General features: G+C 38.4%; 1 protein-coding gene across 3 annotated transcripts in view; it reads right to left on the reverse strand.

Moving 5' to 3' along the window:
- KIF4A (kinesin family member 4A) overlaps positions 1-27,992 on the reverse strand; it is a 197,009-nt gene that overhangs the window by 51,298 nt on the left and 117,719 nt on the right. For all 3 annotated transcript variants that reach the window (XM_049871659.1, XM_049871660.1, XM_049871661.1), the window contains exons 17-21: positions 22,119-22,222; positions 20,861-21,005; positions 19,948-20,058; positions 5,445-5,528; positions 1,493-1,606 (exon numbers count right to left, since the gene is read on the reverse strand). In XM_049871659.1, the coding sequence (XP_049727616.1) occupies positions 1,493-1,606; positions 5,445-5,528; positions 19,948-20,058; positions 20,861-21,005; positions 22,119-22,222 (558 nt within the window). The remainder of the gene's footprint in view (positions 1-1,492; positions 1,607-5,444; positions 5,529-19,947; positions 20,059-20,860; positions 21,006-22,118; positions 22,223-27,992) is intronic.

A 27,992-nucleotide genomic window follows, 5' to 3' on the forward strand; every position in this document is an offset into this window, starting at 1 on the left:
ACAGTGCTACTGTAATTAAGACACACTGGTGTTGGCATAATGACAGACACGTAGATCAATGAAATAGAATCTAGAAATAGATCCGTACATGTATGAACAAAATTTTTTGACAAAATTGTCAAGGTGAAATGAATCAGAGACCTAAATGGGAAGCTTAAAACTATTTAACTTCTAGGAGAAAACTCAGGAGGAAATCTTACTGACCTTGGGTTTGACAAAGATTTTTTAAACAGGACACAAAAACCATGAAGTAGAAAAGAAAAAAACAACAGTAAACTGGATGGCATCAAAACTTAAAAGACTTGCTCTTCAAAAGATACTGTTACAAAATCAAAAGGTAAACCACGATTTGGAAGAAAATACTTGTAAAATATATGATTTCCTTGCTACATACACCTCTAATATATAAAGAATTCTAACTCAATAAGAAAAACAAATCAACTAAAAATGGGGAAAAGATTTTAATAGATATTTCACCAAAGAAAATATAAATATGGCAATTATGCACATGAAAAGATGCTCAATATCATTAGTCACTAGGGAAATGAAAACCATAATGTGGTACCACTACCCACCCACTAGAATAGCTAAACTTTAAAAGACTGACTATACTATGTATTGGTGAGAATTGGCACCAACTGGAACCCTCAATGCTAAGCGTGTAAAAAGGTACAACCACTTTGGAAAACAGTTTGGCAGTATCTTAAAAAGTTAAAATTATACCTACCATACAAGCCAGCCATTCCACTCCTAGGTATCTCTACCCAAGAGAAATAAAAACATATGTCCACACACAAACTTGTATATAAATGTTCATAATGGCTTTATTTGTAATAGTCAAAGACAGGAAACAAGCCAAATGTCCATCAACAGGTATATCCATACAATGGACACTACTCAGCAATAAAAAGGAAAGAACTATTGGCATATGCAACAACATGGATGAATCTCAAAATACTTGTGCTGAGTGAAAGGAGCCAGAAAAAAGTACATACGGTAAGATTCTTTTTTTATAAAATTAAAAAAAATGAAAATTAATCTATAGTGACAGAAAGCAGATTGTCTAGAGATGGGACGTAGGGGGATGGGGGGGTTCGGAGGGAGAACCATTATAAAGGGGTACAAAAAAACTTTAGGCGATAATTGACAGTCATTATATTGATTGTGGCGATGCATTCATGGGTGTATGTATACATGTGTCAAAACTCATGAAATTGTACATTTTAAACACGTACAATTTATTGTATGTTGGCTACATTTCAATAGAGCTGTTAAAAAAATTAACTGTCCCTCAACAGGGTCATAGGGATAGAAAGGGTTCTCCACTCTTATCTTTAACAACAGTTCAAAGATATTAATACCTTTAGGAAATAAGACTTTCGGGTAGGTCTTCAGGTCTTTCAATGTTTTCTTCTAAACCAAAAGAAAGCTCTTTCCCATTTTTCCTATCCCCAACGTACAGAAGAGAAATAGCAGTCAAAGGTGTCCATACCTTCACTCGAGTTGCAGTGCTTTCCATTCCACGGCTCTGATTCTCTTTCCGCTTGTCTGCCACCTCCCGTTGTTTTTGGAGAGCATCCTTGAGACGCTTGTTGGCAGCTGCTGCCTAAATAAAAGCATACACAGTAATGTTGAACTGAGAGGTTAATAAAAAGAACATTCTAATTTCCAGCATATTAGTAAAGAAAAATAAAAAACTCCATGTGTTTGAGTTCCTGTAAGAACCAGATTTGTAAGTCTCCATTTATATAATACTGGTGAACTGTTTGGAGCCCTGGTGGCGCGGTGGTTAGGAGTTTGGCTGCTAACCAAAATGTTGGAAGTTCAAATACACCAGCAGCTCCTCGGAAACCCTCTGGGGCAGTTCTACTCTGTCCTATAGGGTCGCTATGAGTCAGAATTGATTCGATGGCAATGGGTTTGGTTTTTTAGGTTTTATATTATATGCGATTATTATATATTATTATTACATCACTTGCTGGCAATGGGTCTTTTACGGGTTTTGGTGAACAGTTCGTGCTTTTGAGCCTAGGGGAGGTACACATTTCAAGGAAGTTCTTCAGACTGACAATGTCATATATCGATATTACTGTTTTGTAAAAACATATATAACACACCATTTGTCAATTCAACATTTTTCAGGTATACCATTTAGTGATATCAATTATATTAATCATGCTGTGCAATGACCATTCATATACTTTGTGTTTTTTGGAAAGAATAAAGCCCAATTTGATTTATTTTTATTATTTATTTTATTGTACTTTAGATGAAGGTTTACAGAACAAACTAGTTTCACATCTAACAGTTAGTGCACACATTGTTCTGTAACGTTGGTTAACAACCCCACGACACGTCAACACTCTCCCTTCTCATCCCTGGGTTCCCTATTACCAGCTTTCCTGTTCCCTCCTGCCTTCCAGTCCCTGCCCCAAGGCTGGTGCACCCCTTTAGTCTTGTTTTGTTCCATGGGCCTGTTCAATCTTTGGCTGAAGGGTGAACCTCAGGAGTGACCTCATTACTGAGCTGAAAGGGTGTCTGGGGTTTATACTCTCACGGTTTCTCCAGTCTCTGTCAAGCCAGCAAGTCTGGTCTTTCTTTTTGAGCTAGAATTTTGTTCTACATTTTTCTCCAGCTCTGTCCGGGGCCCTCTACTGTGATCCTTGTCAGAGCAGTCAGTGGTGGTAGCTGGGTACCATCTAGTTTTACTGGACTCAGTCCGGTGGAGGCTGTGGTAGATGTGGTCCATGAGTCCTTTGGACTAACCTTTCCCTTGTATCTTTAGTTTTGTTCATTCCTCCTTGCTCCTGAAGGGGTGAGACCTGTGGAGTTTCCTAGATGGCCTCTCACAGGAAAAGACCAATTTTAAAGAGTCCTTATTTGAATAGCACCATTCTCGTCAGGATTGTATCTACTTACAGTTTATGACATAAAAACAGATATCAAAGACTTAGGAATTATTGGTCAGGACAGCATCCCTGGTTTCTCAGGACACTGGCTCATTTAAGGGATACTACCTTGCCAGCTGTTATTCCATGTTCTGATTATTACATATATTTCTTCTCAGTTTGAGTTATGCCACATCAGCAAATGAAGGTCCTGAAAACTTGACTCCATCCACGTCATTAAGTTCAACTCTGGTTTGAGGAGGCAGCTCTTCCCCAGTCATCTTTTGAGTGCCTTCCAACCTGGGGGGCTCATCTTCCAGCACTATATCAAACAATATTCTGCTGCTATTCTAAGGTTTTCACCAGCTAAATCTTTTCAGAAGTAGGCTGACGGGTCCTTCTTCCTAGTCTGTCTTAGTCTGGAAGCTCAGCGAAACCTGTCTTCATGGGTGACCCTGCTGGTACTTGAATACTGGCGGCATAGCTTCCAGCATCACAGCAACACGCAAGCCCCCACAGTATGACAAGCTGACAGACATGTGGGGGCTGACTTGAGAAGCCGGCTTGAGAAGACAAAGTAAAGTATTATGATGACATGTGCAAAGACCTGGAGGTAGAAAATCAAAAAGGAAGAACACGTTCTGCATTTGTCACACTGAAAGAACTGAAGAAAAAATTCAAGCCTTGAAGTGCAATACTGAAGGATTCTATGGGGAAAATATTAAACAATTCAGGGAGCATCAAAAGAAGATAGAAGGAATACACAGTCACTGTACCAAAAGGAATTGGTCGAGGTTCAACCATTTCAAGAGCATAAATCAATGGTACTGAGGGAGGAATTCCAGGCTGCACTGAAGGCTTTGGAGAAAAGCAACCCTCCAGGAATTGATGGAATACTGATTGAGATGTTTCAACAGATGTATGCAGCACTGGAAGTACTCACTCATCTATGCCAAGAAATCTGGAAGACAGCTACCTAGCCAATCGACTGGAAGAGATCTATATTTATGCCTATTCCCAAGAAAGGTGATCCCACCAAATGCAGAAATTATCGAACAATATCATTGATAACATATGCAAGTAAAATTTTGCTGAAGGTTATTCAAAAGTGGCTGCAGCAGTATATCAACAGGGAACTGCCAGAAATTCAAGCTGGATTCAAAAGAGGACGTGGAACCACGGATATCATTGCTGATATCAACGGATCCTGGCTGAAAGCAGAGAATACCAGAAAGATGTTTACCTGTGTTTTATTGACTATGCAAAGGCATTCGACTGTGTGGATCATAACAAATTATGGATAACATTGTGAAGAATGGGAATTCCAGAATACTTAATTGTGTTCATGAGGAACCTGTACACAGATCAAGAGGCAGTTGTTCGAACAGAACAAGAGGATATTGATTGGTTTAAAGTCAGGAAAGGTGTACGTCAGGGTTGTATCCTTTCACCATACCTATTCAATCTGTATGCTGAGCAAATAATCCAAGAAGCTGGACTATATGAAGAACGGTCATTAGGTTTGGAGGAAGGCTCATTAAAAACCTGAGTTATGCAAATGACACAACCTTGTTTGTTGAAAGTGAAGAGGACTTGAAGCACTTACTGATGAAGATCAAAGACCACAAACTTCAGTAAGGATCACACCTCAATATAAACAAAAATCCTCCCAACTGGACCAATAAGCAACATCATGATAAATGGGGAAAAGATTGAAGTTGTCAAGGATTTCATTTTACTTAGATCCACAATCAACAGCCATGGAAGCAGCAGTTGAGAAATCAAAAGACGCATTGCATTGGGAAAATCTGCTGCAAAAGACCTCTTTAAAGTGTTGAAAAGCAAAGATGTCACCTTGAGGACTAAGGTGAGCTTGACCCAAGCCATGGTGTTTTCAATCGCCTCCTATGCACGTGAAAGCTGGACGATGAATAAAGAAGACCAAAGAAGAATTGACGCCTTTGAATTGTGGTGTTGGCGAGGAATATTGAAATACCATGGACTGCCGGAAAAACAAGCAAATCTGTCTTGGAAGAAGTACAACCAGAACGCTCCTTAGAAGCAAGAATGGCGAGATTACATCTCACATACTTTGGATATATTTTCATGGGGGATCAGTCCCTGGAGAAGGACATCATGCTTGGTAGAGGGTCAGCGAAAAAGAGGAAGACCCTCAATGAGATGGAATGATGCGGTGTCTGCAACAACGGGCTTAAACATAACAATTGTGAGGATGGTGCAAGACCAGGCAGTGTTTCATTCTGTTGTACATAGGGTCACTATGAGTCAGAACTGACTTGATGGGACCTAACAACAACAACAGCTTTGCCAGCAGGAGTGCTTGACTACTAACTAAAACTGGGCAGTGATTTGAACCCACCCAGAGGCATCTCAGAAGAAAGGCCTGGTGATCTACTTCTGAAAGGTTACAGCCATTAAAAGTCTATGGCACACAGTTCTACTGACACACGTGGGGTCGCCATGAGTTGGAACTGACTTGATGGCAACTTGTAGCTGGTACTTAGCCAGCAGCTAAACCAGATTGGATTTCCTTACCTCCTCAGTTTTACGTCTGAGCACATTGGACTGTTTCTGGAAGTTTCTTTCAAGTTTGAGCAGTTCATATTGCCTCTTACGGTCCTAAGAAGAAAAAAGTCAAATTTTAATTGCTATACAACCAGTGGGTTAGTGGTTTTTATACAACCAGGAGGAAACCCTGGTGGTGTAGTGGTTAAGTGCTATGGCTGCTAACCAAGAGGTGAGCAGTTCAAATCCACCAGGCACTCCTGGGAAACTCTATGGCGCAGTTCTACTCTGTCCTATAGGGTCGCTATGAGTTGGAATTGACTTGACGGCAGTGGGTTTTTATACAAGCAGCTAAAATAAAACCTTATAATGTAACTGTATGAATAACTTCAAATATAAAAATCAGTACAAAGCCACTTACTATGAGGCGATCAGACATATCTCCACTCTCCAACCCCTTCACCAATTCTGACACCAGCTGTCCCTCCTACAGCACTCTCTACTTCTCTGCTGAGTTCAATAATCCGTTGCAATGGCCACACAAAACTCAAAGACCATACTTAACAGTTAAATGGTTTATTAAGGTAGTAACAGGTATGACAGCGATCAACAGGCTACAACTCAGAATGAGGAAGCATGAAAGCAGTCTGCCTTCTTCACTGCAGGACCGCTCTCTCAGATCCTCTAGACTGTGCAGGCTGCCTCTCAGCTCTGAGCATAGGCTCCTCTTGGCCCTGCCGCCTGTTACCACTAACTCTGCCACATGGTCCCTTCTGGGCCTCTTGGTGTCTTCAGTGCTACAGCCATTGACCCCATGTTGCAGCTCTTTTAGGAGGTTCCCTGCCTCTTCTCTCTCTGCTTCTTCCTGCTGCTTCTCCTCCTGCTTCTTGCTGTCTCAAAAACCTCTGTGGAGTTGGCTGTATCTATACACAAGCTCCTTGTCAATTTCAAGGCATGGCCCTCCCATCAGGGCCATGAACTGACCAATCCCCTCTCGGTAGGCCACAGACACTTCATTTTCAGTCTATAGTACTTCATTTGAATAGTATATTCATCAGTCTCTGCAAGGTGCATACCAATTACAGGGCAGGTTGTAGCTCAGAGCCAGAGAAAAAGTATCAAACCTCAAGGTGCTTACAGCTGTAAGGAAATGTCGATCAACCTGGACAAAAGTAACAACCCTTCTGGGGTTGGCAAAGGGCTAAGAGGAAAAATTTGTCAAGCTGTTTTTCTAAAAAAACAAGGCAAAAGGCCTTATTTCACCCCAGTAAGCAAAGATTCTTTCAAGACATCCTTGGCATGTGTTGTAGATTGAATTGTGTCTACCCAAAAGATATGGTGAAGTCTTAATCCCTGCACCTGTGAATATGACTTTGCTTGGGGAAATAGGATCTTTCTTTTAATACATTATCAGTTAAATCATATGGGAGTAGGGTGGGTTCTAGTCCTAATCCCTTCTCAGTTGTGTTTTATAGAAGGGGAGAACAGACATGAAGAGTCACACACACAGGGGAAAGGCAGACACTATGTGATGATGGAAGCAGATGCACCTATAATGGTAAAGATTTGATGGCAGCCACCAGAAACTAGGAGAGAGGGACGGAACAGTTCTCTCTCAAAGCCGCCAGAAGAAATAGATATGGCCGAGACCCTGGTTTGGACTTTTAGCCTCCAGTACTGTGAGAAGATAATTTATTGCTCTTTAAAGCCACCCACTTTGTGGTATTTTGTTATGGCAGCCCTAGAAAACTAAGACAACAAGTAAGGCCAAAATGAGCTGCCTTCATCTTCTCCTATCAGAGTTAAGAACTGATAGTTCTAGAAACCATGTGTGTGCATATGGTGGGGGGCAGTTTTCTCTTTTGACTTACTGCTCTGTGGCCAAATTCTTGAAGCTTCAGTCATGAGTCAATTTTTAGAAACAATATCATAGCATGTGAAGCCTAAAAGGAACCTGAAAGATCATCTAATGAACAGTCCTCTCCACATAGGTAACTACTGATAGAACTGGGATTCAGGTCACCTTATAAATAGACTATTACTCTTTCCCCCTCAACCCTACCAGTCTATCCATCATAAGCTCCAGGAGACTGGCTAAAAGAAAGCCTACCATACAGTCAACCACCTATAAAATTAAGGGAACACACATTAAAGTAGAGGTTATTCATTCCTGACAGAACCAGCTTATTACTGAATATACCCTCTCTGCCTGGTAGCATAGTAGTTAAGTGCTATGGCTGCTAACCAAAAGGTCGGCAGTTCAAATCCGCCAGGTGCTCCTTGGAAACTCTAAGGGGCCGTTCTACTCTGTCCTATAGAGTCGCTATGAGTCGGAATCGACTCGATGGCAGTGGATTTTTTGGTTTTTTCGCCTAGAGATTAAAGACAAAGGACACCAAGAAACACAATGGGATATCATTTGCTTCGATTGAGCACACAAGATCTAACTGTTTTGATTTATTGGCTCCTTCCCTATTCTCTTAATCCATTATGCTGTTTCTGGCTTCACTTGCTCCTTATCCAATCTGGATAGCATGGTCAGTCATTTTAGTTGTGTCTTTGCCAGCATACTAGAACAATTCATTTTATTCAATCAATATATTTACTGGACCACCTGCTACATACAAGGGACTACCATGTGTCTGGAATACAGAGATAAACATGGCATTATTACTACTCTTACAGAATTTCAAACACCATGGAATAAAATTACAATAAAATATGATGTGTATTAGGATATGAGAAGTCCAGGGAATTAAAGAAATGCTGCCAGGAGTCTAACCCAGTCTAGTGATCAGAGAAAACCCAACACTCTTCTTCTCACCACCAAACTTCTTGAAAGAGGCATCTATGTTTTGAGCTTACAGTTGTCATTACTGCTCACTCGATAACCCTCCTGTGCCGTATTTTTAATACAAATAATGCATGTCTTCTACATTTGTTTGCCCACTGTGCCCTCCCCATGTGAAGTATCTTCATAAGCACGACTATGGCAATTTTTTTTACATGTTGCTGTAAAAAAATTAGCATAGAATACTTACAAAAATACATCACAGGGGGAGGGTGCAGTGGACAAAAAAATGTAGAAGGCGTGCATTATTTGCGTAAAAATACACTCATCAGTTCTCATTACTCTCCTGAAATGATTTCCTATTTATTAAATGCAATGGTCTTTCACATTCCGTATCTTTTTTGACCCATCTCTTGGCATCAACACTCCCAAAAACCTTCCCACACCATCCTAATTCCTACTCTACAAATTTCATTTCATTCTTTTAATTTTCTTATACTATATTTTTACACACATAACGCATGCCTTCTGTGTGTTTGCTAGCCGCATGGCAAACAAACACAGAAGGCACACATTACTTATGTAAAAAATACAGTATATGAAATAAAGAGGTTTTCTTCTTAATCTTCTTTTTCTATATATTCTCAGTCTCCATGATTTCATTATACCCAAGGCTTCAATTTTCACCTCTATGCAGATAATTCCCTGCTACCTTCAGGCCCAACCTCTCTCTTGAAATCAAGGCTAACTATCCAATATCTTTTAGGTCTCTGCATCCCAAAAGTTATTCTCCTAAAACCAACATCATTCCTAGAAACAGTTCTTTCCTCTGACTTTCAAAGTACTGAAAATGTTGGAGTAAATTTTTTTTTGAATTTTTATTGTGCTTGAAGTGAAAGTTTACAGCTAGGTCAGTCTCTCATACAAAAACTTATATACACCTTGCTATAAAAAATAAAATAAAATAAATTTTAAAAATTTTTAATTTTTTTATATACTCCTAGTTGCTCTCCCTCTAATGAGACAGCACACTCCTTCCCTCCACTCTCTATTTTCGCGTCCATTCCACCAGCTTCTGACCACCCTCTGCCCTCTCATCTCTTCTCCAGACAGGAGCTGCCCACGTAGTCTCAAGAAGCTCACTCTTCACCAGTATCATTTTCTTTTCCATAGTCCAACCTAATCCCTGTCTGAAGGGTTGGATTTGGGAATGGTTCCTGTCTTGGGCTAACAGAAGGTCTGGGAACCATGACATCCAGGGTCCTTTTAGTCTCAGTCAGACCATTAAGTCTGGTCTTTTTACAAGAGTTTGGGGTCTGCATCCCACTGCTCTCCTGCCCCCTCAGGGGTTCTCTGTTGTACTCCCTGTCAGGGCAGTCATCAGTTGTAGCCAGGCACCATCTCGTTCTTCTGGTCTCAGGCTGATGTAGTCTCTGGTTTATGTGGCCCTTTCTGTCTCTTGGGCTCATAATTACCTTGTGTCTTTGGTGTTCTTCATTCTCCTTTGCTCCAATTGGGTTGAGACCAATTGATGCATCTTAGATGGTCACTTGCTAGCTTTTAAGATCCCAGACGCCACTCCCCACAAAGTGTGATGCAGAATGTTTTCTTAATAGATTTTACTATGCCTACTTTACTATGACATACTATGACCTAGATGTCCCCAAACCATGGTCCCCAAATCCCCGCCCCTGCTACGCTGGCCTTCGAAGCGTTCAGTTTATTCAGGAAACTTCTTTGCTTTTGGTTTAGTCCAGTTGTGCTGACCTCTCCTGTATTGTGTGTTGTCTTTCCCTTCACCTAAAATAGTTCTTATCTATTATCTAATTAGTGAAAACCTCTCTCCCTCTTTCCCTCCCAGCTCTCGTAACCATCAAAGAATATTTTTTTCTGTATTTAAACTATTTTTTCAAGTTCTTTTAATAGTGGTCTCATACAATATACGTCCTTTTGCAATTGACTAATTTCACTCAGCATGATGCCTTCCAGATTCCTCCATGTCATGAAATGTTTCATGGATTCATCATTGTTCTTTATCCATGTATAGTATTCCATTGTGTGAATATACCATAATTTATTTATCCATTCATCTCTAAATGGCCACCCTGGTTACTTCCATCTTTTTGCTATTGTAAACAATGCTGCAGTGAATACGAGTGTGCATATACCTGTTCGTGTAAAGGCTCTTATTTCTCAAGGATATATTCCAAGGAGTGGGACTGCTGGATCGTATGGTAGTTCTATTTCTAGCTTTTTCGGGAAGTGCCAAATTGATTTCCAAAGTGGTTGTACCATTTTACATTCCCACCAGCAGGGTATAAGTGTCCCAGTCTCTACACAACCTCAAAATGTTGGAGTAATTTTTGACACTTTCCTTTCTTCTTGTTTTGAAAGGCATATTTTGCATTTATTACCATTAAAATCATTAAACAAACGTTAATAATTGAGTGCTCACTATATGCCAGTCAATGTTCTAGCCAGTGGGGGTGCCTAAGTGAACAAAACAAAGATCTCTGCCAATGTGGAGTACACATTCCTGTGGAATGTAAAGTTATCATCACTTTACAGATGTGTCTCTTTGCTTCTTGTTTTTTTATACAGTTTTTGAGATACAATTTACATAACGTATATTCACCTATTTAAAGTGTACAATTCAATGGATTTTAGTATATTCTGAGAGTTGATGCAACCATTACTACAATCAACTTTAGAACATTTTTATTATCCCAAAAAGAAACCCTGTATACTTTAGCTATCACCTCCAATTCCATCATCCCCACCCCTACCTCAAGCCAGGACTGGAAGGGGAAAACAAATGTTATAAAGTAGCTATTGGAACAATTGACAAAATTAGATTATGGAATGTAGATTTAAAGTATTTATGAGTGATAAATTTCTTGAATTTGATCATTGTACTGTGGACCAATAAACAACATCATGATAAATGGTAAAGAAATTGATGTTGTCAAAGTATTTGGATCAACAAATCAAAAAGGCCCATGGAAGCAGCAGTTAAGGAATTAAACAACATATTGCATTGGGTAAATCCGCTGCAAAAGATGTCTTTAAAATCTTAAAAAGCAAAGATGTCACTTCGATGACTAAGGTGTGCCTGACCCAAGCCATGGTATTTTCAATCAGCTCATACACAATATGAAAACTAGACAACGAAAAAGGAAGACAGAAGAAGAATTAACGCATTCGAATTGTGGTATTGGCAAAGAATGCTGAATATACCATGGACTGCCAGAAGAATGAACAAATCTTAAGAGGAAGTACAGCCAGAATGCTCCTTAGAAGCAAGGATGGCAAGACTTGTCTCACTTATTTTGGGCACATCAGCAGAAGGGGCCAATCTCTGGAAAAGGACATTATGTTTGGTAACATAAAGGGTCAGTGAAAAAGAGGGAGACCCTCAATGAGATGGACTGACACAGTGGCTGCAACAATGAGCTCAAACACAGAAACAACTGTGTGGTTGGCACAGGACCAGGCAACCTTTTGTTCTGTTATATATAAGGTTGCTATGAGTTGAGCTGACTCAACGGGATTTTCGTATGCTGATTTTGTATCCTGCAACCTGTGCCCATTTATAAGTTCTAATAGGCTAGTAGAGTCTGTGAGATTTCTTACATACAAGCTCATGTCATCCGCAGATAGTTTTCCTTCTTCCTTTCCAATCTGGATTAGAAATAAAGGGAATTATATAAATGCCCTTTATCAGCTTGAGGAAGTTCCCCTCTATTTTTAGTTTCTTGAGTGTTTTTTATCATGAAATGGTGTTGGATTTATAAAATGCTTTTTTCTGTGTCTATTGAGATGATCATGTGGTTTTCATCCTTTATTCTACTGCTGTGGTGTATGACATTAATTGCTTTTCAGATATTAAACGAACCTTGCATTTCTTGGATAAACCCCACTTGGTCATGGTCTATCATCCTTTTTATATGTTGCTGGATTCAGTTTGCTAGTATTTTGTTTAGAGTTTTTACATCTATGTTCATTAGAGATATTGGTCCATAATTTTCCTTTCTTGTGACGTCTTTGTTTGGTTTTGGTATTAGGGTAATGCTGGCCTCATAGATGAGTTAGGAAGTGTTCTCTTTGCTTTTATTTTTTGGAAGTTTTTCTGAAGAATTGCTATTATTTCTTCTTTAAATGTTTGACAGAACTCACCAATGAAGCCATCTGGGCTTGAGCTTTTCTTTGTGGGAAGTTTTAAAATTACGGATTTCATCTCGTTATAGGTCTATTCAGATTTTCTAATTCTTCTTGAGTCAATTTTAATAGTTTTTGTTTTTCCAGGAATTTGTCCATTTATGTTACTTAATTTGCTGACATTCCCTTATAATCCTTTCTTTTTTTTTTCTTCAAGACTCATAGTGATGTCCCCTCTTTTATTTCTAATTTTAGTCATCTCTCTCTCTTTTTTTTTTTTTTTTTTGGTAAATCTACCTAAACATTTGACAGTATTGTTGATCCTTTCAAAGGACCAACTTTTGGTTTCATTTGTTTTCTCTAATGTTTTTCCATTCTCTATTTCATTAATTTGCACTCTAATTTTTATTATTTCCTTTTATCTGCCATCTTTGGGTTTAGTTTGCTCTTCTTTTCCAATGTCTTAAAGTGGTAGGTTATTGATTTGAGATCTTTTGATTTGAGATTCATTTTTAATATAGGTGTTTATAGCTTTAAGTTTCCCTCTAAGTACTGCTGTAGTTGCATCCTAAAAGATTTATTATGTTGTGTTTTGATTTTTATTCATCTTAAAGTATTTTCTAATTTTCCTTATAATTTCTTCTTTGATCCATTATTTAGAACTGTGTTGTTTAATATACACGTATTTGTGAATTTTCCACATTTCTTTCTGTTACCGATTTCTTATTTCATTCCATTGTGGTTGGAGAACATATTTTCTATGATTTTAATCCTTTTATGGCATAGCATATGGTCTATCCTGGAGAATGTTCCATGCGCACTTAAAAAGAATATGTATCCTGCTGTTGTTGGTTGAAGCATTCTATATATGTCTGTTAGTTCTAGTTAGTTTACAGAGAATACTTACAGGGAATAGTTAAAGGGAATACTATGAACAATTATATGCCAACAAATTACATAACCTAAACAGACGAATTCCTAGAAAGACAAAAACTACTGAAACCAACTCATGAAAAATAAAAAATCTGAATAAACCTATAACAAGAAATTGAATTAGTAATTTAGAAACTTCCCGAAAGCCTTTGATATCCTGGCTTATGTTCTGCCTAGTTATTCTACCCATTATTGAAAATGGGGTATTAAAGTCTCCAACTATTACTGCTGATTTGTCTGTCTCCCATCATTTTTGTGCATTTCTTTATGTGTTTTAGGGCTCTGTTGTTAAGTGTATACTATAATTGTTACACTTTCCTGATGGATTGACCATTTTATCATTACAAAACGTCTTTATCTCTAGTAACATTGTGTTTTTTGTTTGTTTTTTAAATTGTGCTTTAGATCAAAGTTTACAGCTCAAGTTAATTTCTCATACAAAAATTTATACACATATTGTTTTGTGACACTAGTTGCAATCCCCACAATGTGACAGTACACTCCCATTTCCACCCCAGGTTCCCTGTGTCCATTTAACTGGTTCCTGTCCCTTCCTGCCTTCTCATCCTGCCTCGGGACAGGAGCCGCCCATTTGTTCTCACGTATCTGATTGAACTGAGAAGCACACTCCTCAAATGTATTATTTTTTGTTTTATAGTCCTGTCTAATCTTTGCCTGAAGAGTGGGCTTCGGGAATGGGTTTCAGTTCTGGGTTAACAGAGCATCTGGGGGCCATAGTTTTGGGGGTTCCTCCAGTCTGTGTCATATCATTAAGTCTGGTCTTTTTATGTGAATCTGAGGTCTGCTCCACACTTTTCTCCCACCCTGTCTGGGTCTCTCTATTTTTTTCCTTGTCAGGGAGGTCATTGGTGGTACCTGGGCACCATCTAGTTCTTCTGGTCTCAGGCTGGTGGAGTCTCTGGTTTATGTGGTCCTTTAGTCTCTCGGGCTAATATTTTCCTTGCGTCTTTGGTGTTCTTCATTCTCCGTTGCTCCAAGTGGGATGAGACCAACAGATGTATCTTAGATGGCTGCTTGCAAGCTTTTAAGACCCAAAATGCCACTCACCAAAGTGGGATGCAAAACATTTTCTTAATAAACTTTGTTATGCCAATTGACCTAGACATCCCCCGAAACTATTGCCCCCAGGCCCTGGCCCCAGTTACTCTGTCCCTCAAAGTGTTTGGATGTGTCAGAAAACTTCTCAGCTTTTGTTCTGGTCCAGTTGCGCTGACTTTCCCTACATTGTATGTTGTTCCTTCCCTTCACTGAAGTTGATCCTTGTCTACTATCTAGTGACTTCCCTTCCCCTTCCCTCCTCACCCTTTTAACCATCAAAGAATTCTTTTTTCTGGGTTTAAACTTTTTCTTGAGTTCTTATAATAGTGGTCTCATACAATATTTGTCCTTTTGTGACTAATTTCACTCAGCATAATGCCCTCCAGATTCATCCATATTGTGAGATGTTTCCCAGACTCATCATTGTTCTTTATTGTTACACAGTACTCCATTGTGTGAATGTATCATAATTTGTTTATCCATTTGTCTGCTGATGGGCACCTAGGTTGTATCCACCTTTTTGCTATTGTGAACAATGCTGCAATGAACATGGGTGTGCATATTGTCTATTCATGTGATGGCTCTTATTTCTTTAGGATACATTCCTAGGAGTGGGACTGCTGGATGATATGGTACTTCTATTTCTATCTTTTTAAGGAAGTGCAAAATCATTTCCCAAAGTGGTTGTAGTATTTTACATTCCCACCAGCAGTGCGTAAGTGTTCCAATCTCTCCACAACCTCTCCAACATTTATTATTTTGTGTTTTTTGGATTAGTGCTAGCCTTGTTGCGGTGAGATGGTATATCATTGTAGTTTTGATTTGCATTTCTCTGATGGCTAACGATCATAAGCATTTCCTCATGTGTCTGTTAGCCACCTGAATGGGTTCTTTGGTGAAGTGTCTGTTCATATGCTTTGCCTATTTTTTAATTGGAAAATTTGTCTTTTTGTTGTAGAGGTGTTGCAGTATCTTGAAGTTTCTAAAGATTAGACTCTTATCAGATATGTCACGGCCCAAAATATTTTTCCCTGTCTGTAGGTTCTCTTTTAACTCTTTTGGTGAAGTCTCTTGATGAGCCTAAGTGTTCGATTTTTAGGAGCGCCCAGTCATCTAGTTTCCCTTCTAAGATTTGTGCATTTTTAGTTATGATTTGTATACTAATTATGCCATGTATTAGGGCTCTTAGCATTGTCCCTACTGTTTCTTCTATGATCTTTACCGTTTTAGATTTTACGTTTAGGTCTCTGATCCATTTTGAGTTAGTTTTTGTGCATGGCGTGAGGTATGGTTCTGTTTCATTTTTCTGCAGATGAATATCCAGTTATGCCAGCACTATTTGTTAAAGAAGCTGTCTTTTTCCCATTTAACAAACGTTGGGCCTTCGTCAAATATCAGCTGCTCATAGGTGGATGGATTTATGTCTGGGTTCTCACTTCTGTTCCACTGATCTACGTGTCTGTTGTTGTACCAGTAGCAGGCCGTTTTGACTACCGTAGTAGTGTAATAGGTTCTAAAATCAGGTAGTGTGAGGACTCCCACTTTGTTCTTCCCCTTCAGTAATGCTTTACTTATCGAGGGCCTTGACATTTTGTGTTTTAAAGTCTATTTTGTCTTACATTAGTATAGCTACTTCAGCTCTTTTACGGTTGATATTTACATGATAAATCTTTTCCCACCCTTTTTCTTTCAACTTATTTGTATCTTTGAGTCTAATGTGTGTTTCTTGTAGACAGCATATAGTAGGATCTTGTCCTTTTTTTTTTAATCCAGTCTGATAATCTGTCTTTTGATTAGATTGTTTAATTCAATCATTTAATATTATTATTGATATGGTTGGGTTTATGTCTTCAAGCTTACTTTTCACTTTCTATGTCTCATGTTTTTTTATTTCTGTTTCCTTTACTGCTTTCTTTTGCATTAAGTGAGTATTTTCTAATGTAACATATTAATTCCTTTAATGATTATCTCACTATATTTTTGAGTTATTTTCTTAGTGATTGCTCTAGTGCTTAAACATCTTAACTTACCAGAATTGACTTCGGACTTATTATTAACTTAATTCCAGTGAGATATAGAAATGTTACTCTTATATAGCTCTATTCACTCTTCCCCTTTTATGTTCTATTATTGTAATGCATATTACATCTATATGTAACCCCGAAATACACTGTTATATTATTACTTTATATAATGTATGTCTTTCAAATAAGCTGAGAAAAGAAAAGAGAGCCAATTATGTATTTATTGAGTTTGTTATACTAACCTTCTTATTTACTACTTCTGGTTCTCTTCATTTCTTCCTAAGGGTTCATGTTACCATTTCCTTACTCAATTACAGCTTTGCTCTGACCTGTCTCCTTTGTGCTGTTATTGTCGAATATATTACATTTTTAGTTGTTACAGGACCATCGATATAATTATATATATATATATACATATATACACACACACACATATATGCAATTGCTTTGTAAATCAGTTAAGAGAAGAAAGGAGAAGAAATTTGCAGTTATAACTCTCTTATAGAATTACCTACATAATTACCTTTATGACACGCTTTGGGTTTTTTTTTTCAGATTCAAATTATTGTCTGGTGGAACTTGTTTTCAGCTTGAAGACGCTTTAGTATTTCTTGCCAGGCAGGTCTGCTAACAACTAATTGGCTCGGCTTTTGTTTACCTCAGAATGTCTTTATTTTGCCTTCAGTTTTGGAAAAGCAGCTGTGCTGTATACGAGATTCTTGGTTGATGGTTTTTTACTTTCAGCATTTTGAAGCTGTTGTTCCACTACTTTCCGGCTGCCATTGTTTTTGATAAGAATTCAGCTGCCAGTTTTATTGGGGTTTCTGCCTTTGTCTTTGAATATTTTGACTATGATGTATCTGGGTGTGAATATCTTTGCATTTATCCTACTTGGAGTTCATCGAGCTTCTTGGATGTGTAGATTAATTTTTTTTTTCGTCAAATTTGGGAAGTTTTTAGCTGTTGTATCTTTGAATATTTTTTTCTGCTCTGTTTCACTTGCTGCTCTCGTGGCGCTATCGGTCTCCTCTTAATTGTTGACTTCTAAAATTTCCATTGTTTTGATAGCACCTTTTGGCTTGAACTTCCCCAAGCTCTGTTCCAAATAAAGTTAGTCCCCTTAGGGAAAACTACATTCCTATGGCCTGCTTCTTCCCCTGGGCAGAACCTCTGTACCACTGCTCGGACCTGGGGGTAGGGACAGCAGCCAGCTTTTCCCGGAGTGATACTTGTTCTACAAGCAGGGTGCTGGGCAGGGGCAATATATCCTGTTCTTCTTGGTTTGCCTTTTGTGACATGGAACCTCCACCCTGTGATTACAGGGGGTAGGGCAATTAGGGCCCTAGTATTCCTGGCCTTCTTCCAGGGGTGGAGCCTCTGAGCTGGTGGGGGGTGAGGAGTGGGAGAAGGTTGTAGCTCAAATGCCACAGACTCTTGCTATCTTTAACAAGAATTAGTAGATTTTCTTGAATAAATGTTTCTTCATTTGCTATATACCTGTAGGACAATTTTCAGATACTTTTTTAAAATTGTGGTGAAAATATATACATCAAAACATTTGCCAACACAGCTTCCACATTTACAATTCAATGACATTAAGTATATTTTTTATGTTGTGCCACCGTTATGGCTATACTTTTCCAAAATACTCCACCACCATGAACATAAATTCAATATCCCCCAAACAAAAACTCCCCCTCTCCCCCTCCCTTGCGCCCCTGATAACTATTAATAATCTTTGGTTTCAATGTATTTGCTTATTTCAAATAAGTGAAATCATACAGTATTTGTCCTTTTTTGACTGGCTGACTTCGCTTAGCATAATGTTTTCAAGGTTCATCCATGTTGTGGCATGCACCAGAACTTCAATTCTCTTTACGGCTGCAATAACATTCTGTTGTATGTATATACCACGTTTTGCTTATCCATTCATCTGTTGAAAAACATTTCGGTTGTTTCTACCTTTTGGCTATTGTGAAAATGCTGCAATGAACACTGATGTACAGGTTTCTGTTTGCATTATTGCTTTCACTTCTTCTGGGTACATGCCTAGGACTGGGATTGCTGGGTCATAGGATAATCCTATGTTCAACTTTTTGAGGAACCGCCACAGTTTTCCACAGTGGCTGTTACCATTTTACATTCCCACCAGCAACGGATGAGTTTCTCCACAACCTCACCAACACTTGCTGTTTTCCATTTCCAGAGACATGGTTTTTTTTACCAGAGATTTTAATAGTTGCTTTTATAAATTTCATGACTTGTTTGCCAGGGAGAACCAAATCGAAAACCAAACCCATTGCCATCGAGTCAATTCCAACCCACAGTGACCCTATAGGACAGAGAAGAACTGCCGTAATAGGTTTTCCAAGGCTGTAAATCTTTTTACGGAAGCAGACCTCCACATCTTTCTCCTGCAGAGAACTTTCAGTTAGCAGCTGAGCGCTTAACCACTGCACCACAAGGGCTCCTTTTTTCACTGGAGGGAGGGTCCAAGAAGCTCCTCATGCCATCATCCAGAAAAGTGCTTTTCCTTTCCTGTCTTCTTGCCCTAACACATCACACTCTGGCTAATTCTTGTAACATTTTCTCAAATCAATGTTCTTTTCAGTGTGCTTTCCAGGAATTACCATTACCATGCTAATTCAGGCCTTTATTATCTTTCTTGATTATGCAAAATCTTCTTAATTTGATGTCTGGCCCCCAGTTTCTCCATACTTCAATTTGTTTTACACATTGCTCCTAGATGTATCTTCCTAAAGGAATATTTTGCTGATATCAATTCATTTCTCAAAAACCTTAAAAATTTTGCACTAGTAACAAAAAAAAGTTCAAACTTCTTGGACCTTTAAAATCTAGCTTCCACTTGTCTTTCGAACTGAATCTTCTACTATCCTTCTTCCTACCTGGACCATTTGCCGTTCCTTGAACATGCCTAGAAAGCTGTGATCTCTGTGTCTTTGCTCCTGGTGTTCCTTCCGTCTGGAATACCTATATTTATCTCTATCAAAATCCCCCTGTTATTCAGGGCCTGTTCAGCTATCTTCATTCCAACTGGAAGTGTGCTTTCCTTTCTCTTAATTACTTAGGTATTTTATACCATTCTTAAACCCTAAATCTTTTTATTCCTTGTATTGGGGGAATCTGTGCTTATGGCTTACCTTCTCCTTTAGACAAGACATTCTTCAAGGACAGAGCTCATAAACTACACACTTTCTATTTCTCATGATACCTAGTGGATAGTACCTTGCACATAAACCCAAAACCAAACCCACTGCTGTTGAGTTGATTCCAATTCATAGTAACCCTATAGGACAGAGTAGAAGTGCCATATAGGGCTTCCAAGGAGCAGCTGGTGGACTCAAACTGTCAACTTTTTGGTTAGCTGTCGAACTCTTAACCACGGCGCCACCAGGGCTCCTACCTTGCTAAACATTTAATAAATAGCTGTTGAATTCATAAACATGTTCTATCTTTTGAAGACCAGTTGTTTAAAGAGAAGCTTTAATGTTAGTCAGCCCAGAGAAGGGTTTATTACCTAGGCCTTTGAGGAGTTTTTGATACTTACACGTTCTTTTAACTGGATTACTTCTTTGTCTTTTTGTTGCTTCCACTGTCTAAACTTCTCAGCATCCTCTTTCATCTGACGCATTAACTGCACTCGCTGGTTTTTCATCACCTGTAAAAACCAAAATCAGTACACGTATTTGTTATCTGCACTTTATTCTAGGTTGGTGTGAAGGTGAATAGACTTACCGTTGAGAGGGAAAAAAACTCAGAGCTAAGCTGAGAAGGTCACCAACAGATTTTATGACTAGTTATCCAATACCCCTTGCTATGCTTGCCTTACACAGGGTTTCAGGTTTCAAAGTATAGACTACACAAATGAACACTCTGAAAAAATAAAAGAAAAATTTAAGTATAAGCTACATCTAGCCCTCAATTCATTATATATAAATGAAATTTCAAGGGGCAGGATGTTGGGAAATATGTACTAAGCCTCAATGGCAAATCCAACTATTGTACCCTAGGGGTGTCAGTACAAGTGACCTGTAACCACCACTTCGCAAATGTCAGAAGTTGAACATTCAATAACTGAAAAATTACTTCTTTTTCCCTAGGTGTCTATCGTCTTGCTACTATCTTAAGAAATTATTTTACATTATCATGGAAGGTGGTCAGGATATCGCCACTAAATAATGAGGTGTCTTTGTCCTTTGGTTTCAGAGAGTCTAACATGAAACTGAACATTCCAGAGAGTCTAACATTAAACTGAATGTCAAAGCAGGGTTTCATTATTTAGACTCTGTCATACCAGCACAATGCTCTGTAAAACAGACATTTGTAGAGACTCTCACACTTGAAATGATGGCCCTGTCTGCTTCTTCCTCACTTGAAAACACCTCTGCAGAATAATTCTAAGTGGAACACCTATGTTTATAATTACCAATGAGGTAAATGCAAAGATGACAGTTTATTACCCGTATCTCCTGGTTCAGTTTGGAGACAGTATGCTCTGTGGATTCCTTCAGCTTCAGAAGTTTGGACTGTTCATTCAGTTTCTTCTTCAGATCGCCTATTTGACCCTCCAGCTCCTGGAGACGTTTGCGGCGACGCTCACTCAACCTAAACACAGATGCTGCGGGAATGAAGGCTCCCAAGGGCAAAGCCTGATATAATACTAGATTCCCAGTTCACAACTCTGACATATTTAAAAGAGGTGACCAGTCTCATAGCCATTAGTAAATAACAGATAGCACCCAAGCCCAAGCCAAGCCAAGACCAGTGCCGTCGAGTCGATTCCGACTCATAGAGACCCTATAGGACAGAGTAGAACTGCCCCATAGAGTTTCCAAGGAGCGCCTGGCAGATTCAAACTGCTGACTTTTGCTGAGCAACCATAGCACTTAACCACTACACCATTAGGGTTTCCAGATACCATGCACACAATAAAATTGTCTCAAAACTGGCAGCTTAATACAAAGAGTAAAACAAGAAATTTTTTTTGAGTATGTAACAATGCAACTACCTCAGTACACATCCCATACCACCACTCTATGTCAAAAGTTGGTTTTTTGAAGGCATTTTACTTCACTTTAGCTGTAAGAAGTAATTCTGATGATCATTACACAAGTCTGAGATGGGAATTAAACATGTAATATAACTTTTAAGAAATGAGCTTCAAACTAAATAGACAGATACAATGGAGTCACTGAGTAAAAAAAAGACAGAGGTCTGAGGCAGAGTAGGATGTTCTGGTTGTCTGTCTTAGTTTTATTCTTAACTAAGGGATGGATAGATTTCTTTCCCAGTCACTACCCTGGAGAGTTAGTCTATTCACAAGCTAATTTACCATCAGTGCAAGGACAAGGAAACTGTTGCTGTCTGGTACATTCTGATAATCTTTCAAAACTCAGCTCAAATGCTAACTTTTTATAAAGCTTTCCTTGATCATGCCAGCCGGAACTGATATCTCCTGCTTCTGAACTCTTAAAGCAATTGCTGCCTAAGAAATTTATGTGGCTATTAATCATGTGCTGCTACAGCATGTCTTCTATTGTCATCCTGAGATGTTACTTAAAATCTCAATTACTTAACTCTTCTTGTGTTTATGCCTCTTCTCCACGAGTAGGTTTAAATATCTTGGGGGCAGGAAATGGGTCTCTACTTCTCTATTGCCTCTGTAGCTCCTCACACATAATAGGGACTTGAAATAATATTATTTGACTTTATTCTTACTTGGCTTGGTTGACATCCTTTTTTGCTGTCTGAAGTTCAAGCACCAATTCTTCCTTTTCCTTTTGAAGATTGATGACTTCCAATTCCAGACTTTTTATGTTATCCTAGAAAGGTCATAGGTCAGAGAGAAAGAAAGTATTACAAGGCACAGGAAGAAAATTGGTTCAATATTCCATCTCTCAAGGGATTATGCACTGAATTTTACCACTTCAGTTGTAAGCTAAAAACATTTGTTCTTGATTTGATGGAGATTAAAGTTATGGAGTAGAAAAAAATATGGACTGAGAATCCAAAGGCCTGGGCTTGAATCTTAACTCCACCGTTTCTAGCTAAATATCTTAGGGAAAGTCAGTTCATCTCTTTAAGCTTTAATTTCTGTGCAGAAAAGAATTAACAAAGCAGGCCTGAGATTGCTCTCCTTAGAAAGATCTGCTTGCAACATTGGCCCTTGGCTCATGTCCGGGAGCTTACATTTTGGTAGGGTTTCTACCCTTCCCTAACTGGTAAGAGTGTCTTACTGGGCCTAAACTGTGCAAACAAAATTATTTATCCTGAACATCTGCTTTCCTTCTGGGTGTCTGGAATTTTGGTACGTGTAGGTAGAGGGGGAAACCCTGGTGGCGTAGTGGTTAAGTGCTACGGCTGCTAACCAAACCATCAGCAGTTTGAATCTGCCAGGCGCTCCTTGGAAACTCTATGGGGCAGTTCTGCTCTGCCCTATAGGGTCGCTATGAGTTAGAATCAACTCAACAGCACTGGGTTGGGTAGGTAGAGGGTGCCTGTGTGACTGACCCCTGGTAAAAACCCTGAGCTCCTTGGCTCTGGAAACCTTCCTTGGTAGAAAACATTTTAAACATGTGTTGTCACAACTCCTTGCTGTAGGAATTAAGTGCTTCCTGTGTGACTCCACTTAGATAGAACTCTTAGAAGCTTACACCTAGCTTCCTCACGGCTTTGTTCCATGTTCCTTTTCCCTTTGCTGATTATACTTTGTATCCTTTCACTGTAATAAATCTTACCTGTGAGTATGACAATATGCTGACTCCTGGGAATCCTCCTATCAAATCATCGAAACTAGGGGTGATCTCAGAGACCCCTGACACAGTTTTTGTATCTATGTAAACAATTAACAATAATACTTAACTCACTAGTTTGTTGGAAAGATCAAATAAGATAAAATAAGTAAACTCTAAAGAGCTGCACAAATATTCTTATATTTAGAATACTCAACGATATCTATTCAATAGCAGCTGCATTTCTGCATGCATTTCAGTAAACAGAATTCCAGAAAATGAAGCTTTGTTGTATCCCAGGTTGGGAAAATCCAATGAACAGATTTCTTACTGTTCTTATAGATAATACTGGTAAAAGGAAACTTGTCGAGTGAGTGGTTGGCAGCCAAGAAGATTATATGCAGGCCCTAGACAAATACTGGACTGACATAAAGAAGCAGAGGTACTTTGTTGTTGTCAGTTGCCATCAAGTAGGCCCTGATTCATGGCAACCCTAAGCATAATGGAACTAACAGCTGCCTGGTCCTGTACCATCCCCATGATCAGTTGGGAGTTGGACCATTGGGATCCATAGAGCTATTTTCCAACCAATGTACAAGTTACTTTAGTATAACCAAAAAAATCAATCTCATTGCTTTATAGTTACACTGCACATTTAAACTGTCCAATAACGTGTGTGTAGACAACTTATGCTTATTTTTATTTATATAATTAACACATGGATAGATAGACAGACAGATATCTGCCGTCGGGTTGACTCCGACTTATAGGGACTTATGTAAAACTAACAGAATGAAACAATGCCTGGTCCTGCAACATCAATGCAGGAATACATCTTGTAAAAAATACTCAACATACACTAAAACCTGCAAAAGCTGAAACCTGTGTAAGGTGGAAGCCTACCAGAGAAAGAAAATGCAAATATTTTCCATTAAAATGAGCAATAGAAAAGTGGTAGGACTTCACACTGTCAAAGGAGGAAAACTTGCGAGACCTGGAAAAACAAGGCAGTCCCATTGAGTTCCGGCTCTCATAGGCTTTACTGTAATGCATATAAAGGCAAAGTCCCCCTGATGTCTGACCCTTGCCAAAATTCTAGTCTCCTCTCCAGAAGTGATCACTGTCATCAGCTTAGTATATATCTTCCAAATATCTATCTATCTATCAACCTAACTACCTATCTACAGAGCCCTGGTAGTGCAGTGGTTAAGAGCTATAGCTGCTAACCAAAAGGTTGGCAGTTCGAATCTATCAGCCACTCCTTGGAAACCCCATGGGGCAATTCTACTCCGTGTTATAGGATTGCTACAAGTCAGAACTGAATCATCTTCAATGGGTTTTATCTATAGAAAATATAGATACATTGAAATTTGTATTTATGTGTGTTAAACATAAATAAAATTACACTATATGTATATATAGTGCCACTGGGTAGTACAAATGGTTAACATGCTCAGAGGCTAACCAAAAGATTGGAGGTTTGAATCCATCCAGAGGCAACTCGCAAGAAAGGTCTGGTGATCTACTTCTGAAAAATCAGCCACTGAAAACCCTATGGAGGATTCTGGGAAGAGGACAGCATAAACAGACCATCATTATGACCTTGTCCCACAAATACCACAAGAAATATAAGGAAACAGTGACCCACCTGACAAAGGACATGAACCTGCAAATCCAAGAAGATCAAAGAACCCCAAGCAGGATAAACCCAAAGAGAGCTACACTGAGACACATCATAGTTAGGCTCTGAAAAAGTAAGGATAAAGAGAGAATCCTGAAAGCAATGAGAAAGACACAAATAATCACATATAAGAGGTCTCTAATAAGATTAAATATGGTTGTCTCCATAGAAACATTGGAGTCCAGATGGCAATGGAATGATATACAAGCAGTCCCCAGGTTACAAATGTCTGACTTACGTACAACTCGTAGTTACGAACCAACCCCTGTAACGCCTATTATATTGAAAATTTGAGGTACATACAATAGTCCACAATAGCAAACTGGCACTAGTGTGTGACACACATCAAAACATTATTATTTCAACCCATTGCTGTTGAGTCGATTCTGACTCACAGTGATCCCACAGGGTTTCCAAGGCTATAAATCTCTATGGAAGCAGACTGCCACATCTTTCTCCTGTGGAGCCACTGGTGGTTTTGAACCACTGACCTTTTGGTTAGCAGTCGATGACTTTAGACCCAAGGACACAAACAGGTTAAAAGTGAAAGGATGGAAAAAATATTTCATACAAATACTATCCAAAAGAGAGCTGGAGGGGCAATCTTAAGATCAAAGTAGACTTTAAGACAAAATCTGTTAGAAGAGATAAAATGGACATTATATAGTGATAAAAGGGTCGATTCATCAAGAAGATTTAACAATCATAAATATACATGCATCCAACATTGGAGCACCTAAATATATAAAGCAAACACTGATAGAATTGAAGGGAGAAACAGATAGCACTACAATCATAGTTGGAGACTTCAATACATGACTTTCAATATTGAACAGAACATCTAGAAAGAAGATCAAGAAGGAAACAGAGGATGTGAATTACACTATAAACCAACTAGACTCACTGTATTATTATGTTAAAGATGTTTTAGTGTATCTGCAAGTGTTTCTTCAATGTTTTTTACTCATAGAAAGGTACACTATATACTAAGAAAATCATTTGACTAACTGACATTAGATATGACAGTACTTAACTGTTCTGAATTATGTACAAATTTGACTAAAAGATAGACTTAGGAATGGAATTCGTTCATAATCTGGAAACTGCCCGTACTTAAAGTGCTGAAAGAAAAAAAAAACCTGTCAGCCAAGAATACTATATCCAGAGACACTGCCCTTCAAGAATGAGGGTGAAATTAGAAGCTGAGAGACTTCATATCCATCAGATGGGCCCTACAAAACATACTATGGGAGTTCTGCAGATAGAAGGGAAAAGACAGTAGAAAGTAATTAAAAAAAAAGCTGTACATAAAAAGAAAGATTCCTAATAAAGGGAATTGCATGGATAAGTGTAAGGGCTAGTAATAGGATATTCATGCTTGAGAGTTCTAAGTATTTTGTCTTTCATGCTTTTTAATAACAAATGTATAAAAAGCAAGGATAAAATTATTTTACAGGACACATGAAATCTAAAGACATAATTAATGATAATAACAAAAAAGTAGGGGAGAAAGAATGGTATAGGTTGAATTTCTTGTATGTTACTGAAGTTAAGCTGGTACCAATTTACCCTAACATATAAGAAATACAAGCTGTTAAATGCAATATTCATGGTAACCACTAAGAAAAGATACACAAAAGCAACGGAGAAAGGAACAAAAATGGCTCACTACAATAAACTAACAAAACACAAAAGCAAGCAGTAGTAGAGGGCAAAGACAAGGAAGGCTTGAGACATACAAAAAACAAATAATGAAATGGAAGAAGTAAGTCACTTGTTATCGGTAATTACAGTGAATATAAATGGACTAAATGCTCCAATAAAAAGAGACTGACCGATGGGTAAAAAAAAAAAATGATCCAACTATATGCTATTTACAAGAGATACACTTTAGATCCAAGGACACAAACAGGTTAAAAGTGAAAGGATGGAAAAAATATTCTGTGCAAATACTAACCAAAGGAAAGCTGGGGTGGCAATGTTAATATCAAAGTAGACTTTAAGACAAGATCCGTTATAAGAGATAAAAATGGACATTATATAGTGATAAAAGGGTCAATTCATCAAGAAGATTTAACAATCATAAATATATATGCACCCAACATCAGAGCACCTAAATATATATAAAGCAAACACTGATAGAATTGAAGGGAGAAACAGATAGCACTACAATTATAGTTGGAGACTTCAATACACCACTTTCAATACTGAACAGAACATCTAGAAAGAAGATCAAGAGGGAAACAAAGGACCTGAATGACACTATAAACCAACTAGATTTAACAGACATATATAGAACACTCCACCCAACAACAGCACAGTACACATTCTATTTCAGTGAACATGGATCATTCTCCAGAGTAGACCACATGCCAGGTCACAAAGCAAGCCTTGATAAATTAAAAAATATTGAAATCATGCAAAATATTTTTTCTGACCACAATGGAGTAAAGCTAGAAATCAATGAAGGCGGGGGGGGGGGGACTGGAAAATACACAAACATAAGGAAATTAACACACTATTAAACTACCAATGGGTCAAGGAAGAAAAAAAAAGGGAAACCACAAATTTCTTAGAGACAAATGAAAATGAAAGCACAACATTAACAAAACTTAGGAGATGCAGGGAAGGCAGTACTCACAGGGAAACATAGCAATAAATGCCTACATAAAAACAAAGATCTCAAATCAACAGCCTCACCTGACAACTCTAGGGACTAGAAAGAAAAGAGCAAACTAAGCCTAACTCTACCACAAGAAAGGAAATAACAAGGAGCAGGAATAAAATTTAAAAATCAAAACCAGAAAAACAATAGAAAAAAAAATCATCAAACCCAGAAAAACAATAGAAAAAAAAATCAACAAAACCAGAAGATGATTCTTTGAAAAGATGAATAAAATTGACAAACCTTTAGCTAGACTGACAAAAACAGGAAAGATGGCAAATAGCAAAATAAGAAAGGAGAGACATTACAACTGACCTGACAGAAATAAAATTATGATAATATTACGAACAAAAGTATAGCAACAACCTGGATAACCTAGATGAAGTAGATAAATTCTTGGAAGCATACAACCTACCCAAACTGACTTAAGAGGATATGGAAAGTCTCAACAGACCCCTAACAAGTGAAGATATTAAATCAGTGATCAAAAACCTCCCAACAACAACAGACAGTCT

The sequence above is a fragment of the Elephas maximus genome, chromosome X (assembly GCF_024166365.1).
Source record: "Elephas maximus indicus isolate mEleMax1 chromosome X, mEleMax1 primary haplotype, whole genome shotgun sequence".
Taxonomy (NCBI): domain Eukaryota; kingdom Metazoa; phylum Chordata; class Mammalia; order Proboscidea; family Elephantidae; genus Elephas; species Elephas maximus.